Source organism: Lithobates pipiens, unplaced genomic scaffold (genome assembly GCF_037356315.1).
Source record: "Lithobates pipiens isolate NorthernLeopardFrog02 unplaced genomic scaffold, aLitPip1_a1.2 Scaffold_16, whole genome shotgun sequence".
Lineage (NCBI taxonomy): Eukaryota > Metazoa > Chordata > Amphibia > Anura > Ranidae > Lithobates > Lithobates pipiens.
In genome coordinates this window covers 330458814-330473787 of record NW_027507748.1, presented here as the reverse complement: position 1 = coordinate 330473787, position 14974 = coordinate 330458814, and the positions used below count along the sequence as shown (strand labels likewise).

Here is a 14974-nt window from a genome sequence, read left to right as displayed (position 1 = left end):
GTCAGGTTTGGTGTCACAGGCATCCCCCTTTTGTTGACAACATTGTACTGTATAGCTAGCACTAATTGCAGCTTTTATACTGTACTATAGCCTAGCAAGTGTAACATTCTTTTGCTGGTACTGCCTCTGCTTTGTACTGTAAGCTATGAGTGACAAAGGGACCAGGAACTCCTCTAAGGGTTCAAAGGGGTTAATGGTATACAACAAACTAAAAACCCTTCCAAAAGAATATCTTCCTCCCCTGAGAGGTAAAAAGAAAAATACGGCCGTCAAGGGTAGAACACTTCTGTTCCTGTGTATTTCATACAAACAGGTTTTTTCTTCTACCATTTAAAAGATTATTGCTATGTCTCTCCATAGTAGGACTAAACATAGCAGATTCCCATCTAGTCCTCTGGGCCCTTTTGTTGAGGTGCAGGAGGCTGGGGATCAGGTAGATCTTGCCAAATATTGGAAGATACTTATTATTTCCTCTTCGGAGGATCCTAACAGGGAGGGAGTAGCCGCATAAGTCAGGTGTTTGTCTACTCCCTTACTTAACCCTTTTGTTGCCTGCAGCACAGGCTCTTGAGGTATCTACCTCTAAGAGGGTTCATTTGAACCTCCCCCACCTGCCATTCGGCTTAGCCACAGCACCACGAGTGTTCTGAAAGATTCTTGCACCTCCTTTAGCCAGGTTAAGGGCTCAAGGCATAACGGTCCTAGCCTATTAGAACTACTTTTAATAGATCATTCAGTCTCAGGTCTAAAACCAGAGTCTGATCTCAGCTGTAGATATCTGAAATCTCTAGGTTGGATTCTCAGCCTAGGAAGATTCTCCTTAAAACCATCAAGGAGGTTATTGGGGGCTGGTTATAGATACCATACAGAAGAAGGTATTCTTACCCCAGTTGTGAATCAGTTCCATTGTAGGACTAATTCAACTTATCAGGACAAAGGAAAATTCCTTCATTCGGCTGCAGGAGATTTTTAGGGGAAATGGTGGCCTCCTTCATGGCCATCCCTTATGCGCAGTTTTATTCAAAGACACCATCCTGTCGGTCTGGAATAAAGAGGATTCAGGCCTTGTTTGTTTCCAATACGCTTGGCTCCCAACATAGGTCAGAGTCCTAAATTTGTGGTTGTTATCCAGCAGGAGGGAAAATCTTTATCATGCAAGGTGTTAACAGATGCCAGCCTTCTAGGCTGGGGAGCAGCCCTGGAAGAAGATTCTGTCCAGGTTAGAGGACCTTGCCTATCAACTTTGGAAGTTTCAGGCAGTGCATCTGGCCATAGAATCTTGTACGGAACTGTCCTGACAGGATTCAGTCTGACAGAGCCACGGCGGTGGCTTATATCGATCACCAGGGGAGGCACGAGAAGTCGTGCAGCCCAATAAAGAGGTGAATGTTCTAGCTTTGGCAGAACACAACACTCCTTGCCTATCGGCAATTTTAATATTTCAGGCGTGCTACTTAAGACGCCAACAATTATTTCCGGGAGAATGATCTCTTCACCCCAACGTCTTCCTGGCAATATGTCAGATGGGGTACCCCAGAAATGGACCTATTTTGCGTCCAGATTCATTAACCACTTGCTTACTGGGCACTTAAACCCCCCTCAGTCCCAGACCAATTTTCAGCTTTCAGCGCTGATGCACTTTGAATGACAATTGCGCGGTCATACAACACTGTACCCAAATGAAATTTTTTTCCCACAAATAGAGCTTTCTTTTGGTGGTATTTAGTTACAGCTCGGAGTTTTATTTTTTGCTAAACAAACAAAAAAAGATGCAAAAAAAAAAAAAAATCATGTTTTAATAGTTTGTTATAAAATTTTGCAAACGGGTCATTTTTCTCCTTCATTGAAGTGCGCTGATTAGGCGGCACTGATAGGCTGCATTGGTTGGCACTGATGGGCTGCATTGGTGGGCATGATGGGCTGCATTGGTGGGCACTGATGGGCTGCATTGGTGGGCACTGATGGGCTGCATTGGTGGGCACTGATGGGCTGCATTGGTGGGCACTGATGGGCTGCATTGGTGGGCACTGATGGGCTGCATTGGTGGGCACTGATAGGCTGCATTGGTGGGCACTGATAGGTTGCACTGGTGGGCACTGATGGGCATAGTTAAGGCGGCACTAATAGGCACAGATAAGGTGGCACCGATGGGCACAGATAAGGCGGCACTGATGGGCAAAGATGGGCACAGATAAGATGGCACGGATGGGTGGCTCGGATAAGTGGCACAGATGGGTGGCACGGATGGGCACTGATAGGTACCACTGATAGATGGGACTGCTGGGCACTGATGGGCGGCACTGATGGGCGGCACTGGGGTGCAGCACCTTTGAGGCAGATTGTGGGCACTGCTGGGTGGCACTGTGGGCACTATGGGCACTGCTGGGTGGCACTGACGGGGGGCACTTACTTTTATTCAGGATGGCACTGCAGGGGGCAGGTGGGCACTGGCAGGGGGCAGGTGGTCGCTTGTATTGCTGGCCGTGATCGGCTTTTTTTTTTCTCCTCGCGCTGTCAGCGCGAGGAGGAATAATAGCCGATTACCGGCTCCGTTCTATCACATGATCAGCTGTCATTGGCTGACAGCTGATCACGTGATAAGGGGTCGGGATCGACCCCTTGCACGGATCGGTGATCAGGCGAGTCTCATGGACTCGCCGATCACAGAGCGCGCCGCGCGCGCCCCTCAGGGGGCGCGCAGGCCGCTCGTACACGGGACGACGTCAATAGACGTAGTCCCGGAAAAGTAGGTCCGCGCTAATGCCGTCATTTGGCAATAGCGCGGATCCCAAGTGGTTAATAAGGTTGAAATCTTTGTCACACAAGGGGTCTGCTAGCAGGCGGAACAGATGCTTTAGTCTTCCCAGGGGTTCAGTTTTCACTGATCTATGCATTTCCTCCAGCTCCGCTACTTCCGCGCCTTCTCTGCAGGATGCAGGAACAGAAGGAGGTGATTCTGGTTGCCCCAGCCGGGTCCCAGAAGATCTTAATTTATCGAGATCATAAAGCGGGCAGTAGAAGTCCTTTGGACTCTGCCATTATAGCCAGACCTTCTTGCACAAGGTCCGGTATTTCATCCTACTTTACGGACAAGGAGTTTAACAGGTTTGACTGTTGAATCCCACTCTATAAAAATTGTGGGTGATCTCCTTCAGTAGTGTCTACTTTGATTAATGCCAGGAAGCCGGCTTCCAGAATCACTTGCTATAGAATCTGATAGGCATAGGTTTCTTGGTATGGATCCAGGGGTTGGCACCCCAGAAAGTATGTGAATAGGCAGGATTCCTGCATATGGGATCTGAAATTAAGCTGGCGTTTGACTTTTATCAAGAGCTAGATCCAGGCCACGTCAATGTCTTTTAATATGGCCTCTTGCTTCCCACTCTTGGTGCGTAGCTTATTCAGGGGGTAACATGGTTTATTCTCCTATCAAGGCACCTCTTAGGATTTAAAATTGGTCTTATCAGCTTTGTTAAATCAGCCATTTGAACCTTACGAGAAATTCTCTTGGTTCTTTGACAAGAAAGATAATCTTTTCTGCTTGCCATTTCTTCTGCTAGAAGAGTATCGGAACTAACGGCTCTGTCTCTTGTAAGAGCCATATTTAACCATGCATAAGGATGTGGTGGTTTTATGTCCTCATCCTGAATTCCTACCAAAGGTGGTAACAGGTTTTCATTTAAACCAACCAAGATATTATTCTTCCTTCTTTTTCCCCAGAAGCCTTAATCTGGGGAAGAGAAAGCACTACATTCTCTTGATGTAGTAAGAGTGATCAGAGTCTATGTAAAGGCTACCGCTCAGGTTCGCAAAACACAGGTTTTGTTTGTACTGCCAGAGGGTCCAAGATATGGACAGGCAGCGTCAAGATCCACTATTTTTCAAATGGGTTTGTCACGTGATTGATCAAGCTTCAGCTTAAAGAAGAAAATTCTTCCTTCTCATATTAAGAACACACTCATCCCGGGTGATTAGTGCTTCTTGGGTGGTGCATCATCTGGACTCTATGGCTCAGATCTGTAAAACCGCAACTTTGTCTTCGGTGCAGACGTTTATCTGATTTTATCAAATCGATATTAAAGGCCATGAGAGTATTGCCTTTGGGCACAGCATACACTGCAGGCTGCAGTATGAGTCCTCTGGCCTCCTGCTTTCTTGATTCTGTCTCCCCCCCCCCCCCCCCCCCCTTTCAGTTGCCATTGCTATGGGACATCCCACATATTTATTACTATGACTCTGTGTCCCTCCCTTCTTATACACTTTGATTGCTTGGCTACAAAACTGAGGACGGGTTATATGGGGGAAGTTCACGCCTTAAGGGGCGTGCCAGTGTCCAGCACCTGATGCACTGATATAACCGACATAGTTATTACTATGACTCTGTGTCCCTTGATGTACATCAAAGAAAAGGATTTTAAAGGTAAGCTGTTTTTAAAAATCCTATTTTTTATTACTTTTTGCTATCATTCATATCCAGTAAAAAATATGTATTCTTCTACATATTTTTGGTAAACAAAATCGCAAATGGCATATATTGGTTTGCGCAAAAGTTATATCGTCTACAAAATAGGGGATAGAATTACTGACTTTTATTTATTTTTTATATTTTTACTAGTAATGGCAGTCATCTGCGTTTTTTTTGCGGGATTGCGACGGTCAAATCTGACCCTATGTGACACTTTTTGAGGACCAGTGACATTATTACATTGATCAGTGCTATAAAAATGCACTGATCAATATATAAAGGACACTAGGGGTTGATCAAGGGGTTAACTGTGTTCTCTGGGTGTGTTCTAACTGTAGGAGGGATGGGCTGCCAGGGATATGACAGAGATCACTGGAAACGGCAAATCTGAGGTGTCTCCTGTCAGAACAGGGGTCACCCTGTTTACAGCGATCGCGGGTTGCTGGTGGACATCGAGCCCGCAGCGGGCGCCCGCAGTTTAACATGCATGGACCGCCATACATGGACAGTGGTTTGCATAGGAGAGCAGACCTGCCGCAGTATAACTGCGGCGGCTGGTCGTCAAGTGGTTTAACGAATACTTTGTGAAGCATCTTTTAATTTTCTTACAGAACTCAGTCTTTTTGGGTATGAGTCTATCAGCATATCACATCTTGACTTGGCAATATTTGCCCACTCTTCTGTGCAAAAACACTCCAAATCTGTCAGATTGTGAGGGCATCTCCTGTGCACAGCCCTCTTCAGACAACCCCACAGATTTTCAATCGGATTCAGGTCTGGGCTCTGGCTGGGCCATTCCAAAACATTAATCTTCTTCTGGTGAAGCCATACTTTTGTTGATTTGGATGTATGCTTTGGGTCATTGTCATGCTGAAAGATGAAGTGCCTCTTCATGTTCAGCTTTCTAGCAGAAACCTGAAGGTTTTGTGACTGGTATTTGGAACTGTTCATAATTCCCTATACCTTGATTAAGGCCCCTGTTCCAGCTGAAGAAAAAACAACCCCAAAGCATGATGCTGCCACCACCATACTTCACTGTGGGTGTTCTTTTGGTGATGTGAAGTGTTTTTGCAGCAAACATATCTTTTGGAATTATGGCCATAAAACTTCAACCTTGGTTTCATCAGACCATAACACATTTTCCTACATGCTTTTGGGAGACTTCAGCTGTGTTTTCACACAGTTTAGCCGGGCTTGGATGTTTTTCTTAAGAAAAGGCTTCAGTCTTGCCAATCTAACCCATAGCCCAGACATATGAAGAACACAGGAGATTGTTGTCACATGTACCACACAGCTAGTACTTGCCAGATATTCCTGCAGCTCCTTTAATGTTGATGTAGGCCTCTTGGCAGCCTCCCTGACCAGTTTTCTTCTCTTCTTTTTATACATTTTGGAGGGACGTCCAGTTCTTGGTAATGTCACTGTTGTGCCATATTTTCGCCACTTGATGACTGTCTACACTGTGTTCCATGGTATATCTAATGCCTTGGAAAAAAATTTTGTACCCTTCTTCTGACTGATACCTTTTAACAATGAGATCCCTGTGATGCTTTGAAAGCTCTCTGCAGACCATGACTTTTGCTATAGGATGCGACCAAGAAAATGTCAAAGACAGTGGAGGCACTTTAAATGATGGCGGGTGTGTACTTACTTTTTTTATTTTTACTCCCCCTTAAAAGATTTTAGTTTTTCAATTGAGTTGCAGTGTTTATAGATTACATTAAAGGTGGAAAAAGTTCTGAACTTATTTATGTTTGTCAAATTTTTTACATCACAGAAACCTGACATTTTAACAGGGTTGTGTAGACTTTTAATATCCACTGTATGTGTATAATCTCCCTGTGTTAAAGTGCTGGTGCACAGTCTAGTATAACCTCTTCCACTGTTATCATGCTCTAGTTTCTTTGGTAGTGTCCTAAGAGTAGTCGTCAGAGAGAAAATAAACCCTTTTTGATGCGTTTTCTGGTTTTATCAAATAGATTATTTTTTTCTTCTAGAAAGCTTCTTTGGTTGCTGCAGAGCCAATGGGGCTTGTTTTGTAGCTCTCAGAGTTGGCCGATACTTTGTGTAGCCTTTGCGCCAGGGAGCTGGTCTGTATAATGCATCCTGAGGGCACTAGCTTTGCTTAGACACTTTCCTAGACACCTTTAATGCAGTGTATGGGCTGGCCTCAGAGTGCCGTACAGGTCTAGCACCACCTCTCTGTTTGAATCCTGTACCTGAAGAATCATTGCAGAGTATGCCCACTGTGATGCCAAAGAATGAGGCATGTTTCCTGGTTCCTGCCTATCTTCCTGCAGAGTGCCATGCATGGAGGGGATCACAGGGTATCTCAGAACCACTACCTGGTAAGCCAGGGATTTGCAGGGGTGTTGTGTGTGCTCTACTTCTCCTGGGAACCCTTTTAGTGGTTAGCTCTGGAGCTCAAGATGCAATACTTTGTGTGGGCCAAATTGGGTTCCAGTATCCCTTTTGTGTTACTGAGCATACTTGTGCCATTTTCCAGAGCATGTGTGGACCTTATTGGCCTTCTTGCCATTTCCTCGGCTGCAGCCTCCAGAATGATCCTCCAGAATGTTCTCTTGGGCCCCCCGCTGTCTTATATTAACAAAGTCACAGCTAGTATTTATTCTTCCTATCACGCAGAGTTTTGTGATTGCCTCTTGTGGGAAATCCCTCACTTACATACTTAATATGGTGGGTCATAGGCACAAAGGCAGCAAGCCATTCCAGCTATACACTATAACAGGATATCTGGACAACCTCCTACTGTAGGGAACAGTCAGCACTGACTGTCAGTCAATGTCCACCAAACTGTTTAAACTCTGCAGAGGTTCAGTAGCCCCCAGAAGTTGGCACTGGAACAAGCTTCTCCTGAATACTTGTATGTTTAGGGTTTTACAGGAAAAGCGCCAAACTTTCCACTCCCATGCTCGGATGCTACAGTCCCAGAGCCAACCGAACCTCTCCTCTGCCTTTTCACAAAGGTCCTGTGACCTTTTTTTTTAGAACAGTTCCATATGCCAAATTTTACTCCAGACCATTGCAAGGCAAAATTTTAGTGGTATGGGGCGCTGGGACCTTTTGTAAGCATCTGACCACCAAAACTAGGCTTGCCATGGCCTGATGTGTTATAAGCCCTGGAGTCCAGGAAAATCTTTCCTCCGACTGATCTGTTGGGCAGCGGAGGAGTCCTGGACATTCTTTCAATGCGAAGGGACATGGTCTCTCAATCAATATTCTGGAACTCAGTGATTTGGTTATTCCTTCAATGCTGGACCTCTCGACTGCAAGGTCTACCAACCAGAATTCAGTTGGACAGTGCAATGGCAGTGGCTTACATCAATGGTCAGGGAGAATCGCAGCACAAAGGAAAGCTGATCAGATTCTGGTTTGAGCAAAACTTAATGTTTTCAGCCCTGTCCGCTGTGTTCATCCCAGGTCCATAAAGTTGGCAGGTGGATTTCTTCATTTTCATGTCTCCCCGTGTCTCTGCCACCTGCAACAGAGGTCTCAAAACACCTTGGGGTGAAGAGTGCATTCAGACCCCAGATGTGGACCTTCTGGCTTCTAAGTTCAACAACAAACTGGCCAAGATAGCTCTGTTGGGTGTAGTAACCCTCTAGCTTTCACAGTGGATGCTCCAGTGTTTCTGTGGGGTTAGTTCAACCTGATCTGCTCCTTACCTTCATTAAAACTCCTTCCTCGCAAGCTCTACAGGATGGATATGGAGGGCATTCAGTGTAATCTCATTGCACTAAACTAACCCAGGTGGATGTCATGCACAAACCTTATCAGACTTTTGACAGACTCTCCGTGGGCGCTCCACCATTGTCTGTCTGGATCTTCTTTCCCAAGGATCGTTTAGAACGGGGTGACGTACAACACGTACGACAGGACTAGAAAAGAAGTTCAGTAGCCAAAAGCTGCCCTTGCATCGTTTTTGTTCCGTCGGAACAGCATACAGACGAACGGATTTAAAAACATGTTCTATTTCTAGGTCCGTCAGAATTTTCAAAAAAAAAAAGTCAGCTGAAGCTCACACATGATCGGAATATCCGAGTAAATTATTTTGTTGGACTTTTTTTTTTGCTGGAAAGTCCGACCGTGTGTACACAGCATTAGTGCTTTTTTTTTTTTTTTTTTTTCCAAGACTGCTTGCCTATTACTCCTTAGTAAAAACTATTGTTCAAGTTGTTGCTTACGTGGTCTCCAAGGGTTCTCAGTCCTTCAGAACCACCATCTGAACCTATAAGGGAAATTTCCCTTGTCTACTCTCACTCACAAGGTTGCCTTCTCATTAACATCATCTTGCAAGGCATGTTTTTGAGTTGGCAGCCTTAATCTGTATAGAGCCCCCACACAAAGACAAGGTTGTCTTTTCTTCCCACAGTGGTTTTCTTTGCTTTCCCCCCTTAACCAGAACATTGCTTTTCCATCTTTTTTGTCCTGCTCCACAACATCTCAAGGAGATTTCCCTCCACTGGATGTGATACTTGTAGTTTGATTCTATCAATCTGATGCAGCTTCTTTTAGAAAGTCTGAATCTCTTTTTTTTCCCTGAGTGTCCCTATTGCCCACAACTTGCTTCTTCTTCCATTATCTTCGGGTGGATTTAAAAGCTCATCATTCTAGTGACTGGACTTGGGGACTTGATAATGAGGTTTTTAAGTGTTCTTTATTAAGCTCCCTACTGTTAACCTGGCCTGTTGGTGTTTGTGATGTTGTACTGCTTTTTGACATCCCTATTAACCTGAATTACTCATCCCATTTCCCTAATATGTACAATTTATAAATAGGATTTTTGAATTACCATAAAATCCTTATCTTGAAGTACATTAGAGGGCACAAGCATCCCAACCCCTTTTCTTATGATCCCCTCCTACTATTGCTTTGGTCCAAAACTGGAGCTGGTTTTGGCGTGGGAATGTTAATACCAGGGCTGTTCTTGCACAAATTGAAAAAAAAAGCACCACCTCAGTGCTAAAGTGATGTAGGACATAAAGGAATAGACTATCTTGGGGAAAAAAAAGGCTCAATGGCCAGAATCTTCAGTTCAGTACCTGGATATACTTCAGGGTTTGCTGCTCTTTTCAGATTGAGGAAATCTATAGTTTAACCAACAGAAAAGGGTATGATAACCTTGTGTATTACATTTTAAAGGATAAGATTTGCATTTAGTATTCTTCAAAACAGGAGCCTGGAAAGCATTGAACCTGCGATCAGCAAATTGTGGCAGCAGTGTCAGGCTCCTTCACCCACTGCTCACAGCTCCGCTGCCGGTACCTCTGTATAGGCTGTCATTGCAGAGCTGTATGCTGTGTGAATGAAATACAGGTGTGCGTATCAGCGTGCCTGTGGTTCATTCAAACTACAAGTACCTCTGCCACGGTGGATGACAGTACTTGTAGTTTATTCATTCACAGGGTATTTTCAGACGGGAGAAAGTGCAGGAGCTGGAACCCAAAAACACGGGTGGAACATGTAACATGTTACCAAAGGTTAACTCATCCTTTTAAGCACTGTTTATTGATAAAAAGAATGCCAATATAATAAATGGTCATATGACAGCCAGTGTAAAATGTGACATAAACCACAGTCCCTTATCAAGTCAAAGACCTGGATGTCCAATAAAAAGACCTGGGCAACACTCACAGTATACCCTCGTCCTTAACGCTCTTGTACCTGCTGTGGAGTGTCACCCAAGTCTTTTTATTAGGCATTCAGATCTTTGATTTGTTAAGTGACTGGTTTATGTCAAATTATATCCTTGCTTGCTTTTATGACCATTGTGAGTTTATAAACTTTTTAATAATTGATGCTTAAAGCAGAGTTCTAGGATTTATTTTAATTTTTTTGTTAAAAGCCAGCAGCTAAAAAAAGTGTAGCTGCTGACTTTTATTAAACAGACACTCACCTGTCCCATGGTCCAGCGATGGAGCCTCGCTCCTCTCCCCCTCCTCTCCATGGCACCTCTTGTGGTTGCATGAGTCTGTGACATGTCCCAGAAGATTGCTGAGAGGGAGGTGCCGCCTAGGGGGAGAGGAGGAGTCGCCTAGGCAGCCCATTGTCGGAAGCAGGAAGTCCCACTTAAAACTAGGCACCCCCCCCCCCCCCCCCCCAAAATGACATGCCAAATGTGGCATGTAAGGGGGCAAGAAGTGCTTAAAGTGGAAGTTGAACTTGGGTGGAACTCTTTAAGGCAATGCTCAAGACTGGTGTGCACCCATTGTCTTGATTTGTTGTTTATGCTGTTCTTGCAGCTTTGTGTCTAATCTCCTGAAGGCAGCAGCATAACCCTATGTAGCTGAATTACTCTATATTCCTTTAAAGGATTTTACATTTAAGTCAAAAATCCTTTTTCTTTCTTTGTTTTCTTAATTACTTTTGTCTCAAATGATTAGAGCATTCCCCTTTTAAGGCTGGGTTCACACTGCTGGCTTTTAATATGAGAATGCAGTGGTTCACAGCAGGAGTCCGGTGCATCTCCATTCACCATTTCAGATCCAATATGAGCCCATATTTTGGGCTGAATTCGGACCTGAAATGAAGCAAAAGATACACAGGACTCCTGTGCAATTCGTACTGAAGCTGATGCGGAGATGTGTGAACCGGCTCCATAGAGAGCCGTTCACAATCTCCTGTTACGCAAACTGGAAGTGGAGAAACCCCCACATCCAATTATGCAATAGTGTGAACCCAGCCTAACTCCCTATTAAAAGCTTTTTGAAAGCAGTTCAATTGCAACATACATTTTTCAACTTTTTAAAGTAGATTTAAAAAGTGAAGATTTGCCATGTTACAATGCGCTTCTATAAGTGTTATTTTGCAAAGCAGTACCCTGAAAATGTGCCTGTTTGTCTTGTATTGCTCTTAAAAATAACACTGCACTTTCTTGTATGCCACTGTGCCTAGGCACTCCAGTGCCTACAACCTCATAGCTGTTTATTTGTAGTGTGACATTTAAGCTACTTCTGCATCTTACTGCTACTCTAGGAGTGAGATTCGGTGATATTATTGCTGGAGGCTCTGACATGAGGTAGAAAAGCCCTGCCGCTAAAAAAAAGTCGGCAGCCTCCACAGAGAGATAAAGTGAAGAACAAGACATAGTAAGTCGGTAACGTAGGGAGACCAAGGGCAATACCGGAGACTAGTGCTTTGTCTTCGTGTCATTTTTTGGGCACAGCTTCCAGAGTTTATTTTCTTTTTAACCGCTTGCTGACCATCTGCCGCAGATTTACTTAGTTATAGTACGTCGCTTCGCCTTATGGCCACTAGGGGCGGAGCGCACCCGCAGCATGTGCCTGACCCCAATGCGAGTGCCCTGTGGGCTCGATGACTGCCGGGCTCCCGGGATCTCTCATGATAGAGTGAGAACCGGGATCTGTGTGTGTAAACACACAGATCATGATTCTTTTAGGGGAGATGTGACAGATCGTGTGTTCATACTATGTATGAACACCGATCTCTGTCTCCTAGTCAGTCCCACTCCCCCCCCCCCCCCCCCACAGAACACACACTAGGGAACACAATTAACCTCTTGATTGCCCCTTAGTGTTAACACCTTCCCTGCCAGTGACATTTACACAGTAATCAGTGCATTTTTATAGCACTGATCGCTGTATAATTGTCAATGGTTTCAAAAATGTGTCAAAGTGTCCGATGTGTTTGCCATAATGTCACAGTCCTGATAAAAATCAGATCGCTGCTATTACTACTAAAAAAAAAAAAAAAAAAAAATTATAAAAATTGCCATAAATCTATCCCCTATTTTGTAGACACTACAACTTTTGCGCTAACCAATCAATATACGCTTATTGCGATTTTTTTTTTTTTTTTTTTTTAGTTAAAAAAAAAAATGTAGAAGGATACATAGCCTAAACTGAGGAAATAGTTTTTTTGCTAAAATGTGGGATATTTATTATAGAAAAAAGTAAAAGATATTGTTGTATTAGGTGTTTTTTTTTTCAAAATTGTCGCTCTTCTTTTGTTTATAGCACAAAAAATATAAACTGCAGAGGCGATCAAATACCACCAAAAGAAAGCTTTAAAAAAATAAAATAAAAATTTTGTTTGGGTACAGCGTTGCACAACCACACAATTGTTAGTTAAAGCCACGCAGTACCGAATCGCAAAAAAAAAATGGCCTGGTCATTAAGCAGCCAAATATTCTGGGGCTGAAGTATGTAAATAATATGGCCTTTTTGACTAGTGATCTTACACTAATTGAAACGCATCAATAATTTTTTCCTTGTGCCCTTGCTAATGCCTACCTAAAATATATTATGGGAGCACTTTAAAGACCGGGATTTACCAACTTTCCCGGGAGTAGTGTCTATATGACAGGATATCAACAGCTACGTCTAGACAGTTAGTGTTCAGGAGTAGACAGACATTTTACAGGTGATAGGTTTTACTTTTGGGGGGGGGGGGGATGCAGAAATTATGACACAGAAATATCTATTTACTTTTCTCAGCTTTTCGTCATTGTCTGTTACCCATTCATACGGAATTTCTACTTTTTCACTTTGCAGAAAAGAGCAAAGAAACTAGAGGGGGAAAACATTTATATCAGACATAGCAATTTAATGTTGGAGGTTGGTATAAATTCTTGCAGTCTGTAACCTCGTATTGTCTGGACGTTAATGTCTTCATTTTTTTTGTTCTGTTTTCTGGTGTGTATGTACCTGCAAAAGTACCTGCAGGCACTTGTCTGCATGTTCATTTTTTGCATGCATGCTTCTTTTTTTAACGTATTATGTTGTATGTTCGCCAAAGTATTTAACACGTGTTCATGTCTGCAGAACTTGCTGCTTCTATCACTGGATTATGCTTACAGGGGACATTATCTTAGTGGCGTGAAACTTTTCTGGTCTTGCTTTGTGTTACATTTTTGTGCTTATACAAGTGATTTCCAAGTTCAGTTTGTGCTTCTGCCGTCTGAAATTGCAGTTTTAATTAAGCCATTGTAAATCGAATGCAAGTTTAACAGTGCTGCAATACCTTTTTAAACTGCTTTTGTCTTTTAACATATAAATATTGGATAAAGCCTGTGTGGTGAAACATGTTGAATTAGACATCATACACCTATACACCTATTAACATTTTATCTAAGGTAAACAGTTAACATGAACTTCAAACCAGGCACTAATTCTTGCAAAAGCACTAGTCCTTCAGGCTAGTTGTAGTGTTGTCAGATAGCCAGATGTGGTCTGTTTCTGAAATAAGTCGGGCATGATTTTGTTCTTTAAAGCCCTATGCAACACAAAGGAGAGGTCCACTTTCCAGCTTGTGAACTATTCTATAGAAAAGTTTTTTTATTTTTTGTTTTTTTCAAAGCTCCAACTGCAAGATGCAAACAAATGGAATAGAACCAGTGTGAAATGTATTGATATTCAGTTAGGAAGAACATATGCAGGCTTGTTGTTTGAAATTAACTGATATTTGTGTTACATAAAATAGGACTTAATAATTTACCATGGGCATTTCCAAATCTAGGGCTGCTTCTGCTATAGGCAAATATTCATAGCTATGACGACATCATGTTCTCTGTTAAATGCCTTGAATTTTAGGAAAAAATATATGGCAGTTTCTTGCAGATTTAGCCATTAAGTGAATTTAAAGTGTCAAACTTTGTCCATAATCCACTGAATATTCTAGTAGAGGAAGGGACTTGTGCTGACCTACTTATTAGTTACAGCACCTGTACAAAAGCCTGACTGTTTTACGTGTGTTGTATACATAACAGTCTTCATTTTCACACTTGCCTATCTTTCTGAACAGTATGTGTTAAAGGGTGGGTATTTTCCATTCCTTAAAATCAGATTAATTGTTTTGCTGCCAAACATGTTACAGGCTACAAGCTTTGGCTTCATTGTGCTGTGTCCTCAGGATATCGGCTTCTACCTCCCCAACTGCTTACCATTCTTTTCTTTACCTTCCTTGTTTTTCTTTCTTACTCTGTTCTTTTCTTTCTCGTCTTCACTTGAAAATTCTTTCATTTTACTCTACTGCTCTTCCAACTTTCCACCTTTCCAAAAACTTCTCAGGATTTAGAGACTCGGACTCAGGAGGAGATCATTAAACACCATGCCAGTATCCGTGAGCTGAAGAAAAGTTTCATGGAGTCAGTGCCTGCGCCACGACCCAATGAGTGGGATAAACGCCTTTCTACCCACTCACCCTTCCGTACCCTCAGTTTCAATGGACAGGTCCAAACTGGCACTGATGGGGTAAGTTTGAATACCACCATAAAAAAAGTCTTATAGTTAAAAAAAAAAAAAAAAAAAGTGAAACGTTAGCTGTAATTTTACATTTTTTTTTGTTAATATTGCCGATATACACAAGTCGTACATTGCAGAACATTTTTGAAACTGAAGACACTTGAAAATCATAACTATGTCTGTGCAAATCATATTGTATATAACATGTGTGCCTCATAAGGGGGTAAAATACACCCAATGATATACTAATATTCCAATCTTAATAAGTAAGGCTGCTCTTTGCCTT

The 14974-nt window shown here is 42.8% G+C and overlaps 1 protein-coding gene across 12 annotated transcripts in view; it reads left to right on the top strand.

The window, feature by feature from the left end:
* Positions 1 to 14974, top strand: part of EPB41 (erythrocyte membrane protein band 4.1) — a 350563-nt gene that overhangs the window by 208327 nt on the left and 127262 nt on the right. Inside the window, exons 17-18 of one of the 12 annotated variants that reach the window (XM_077481783.1) lie at positions 13000 to 13062; positions 14515 to 14697. The exons of the other annotated variants lie outside the window; for them this stretch is intronic. Of the exons in view, the coding sequence (XP_077337909.1) occupies positions 13000 to 13062; positions 14515 to 14697 (246 nt within the window). The remainder of the gene's footprint in view (positions 1 to 12999; positions 13063 to 14514; positions 14698 to 14974) is intronic. 12 annotated transcript variants of the gene reach the window in all.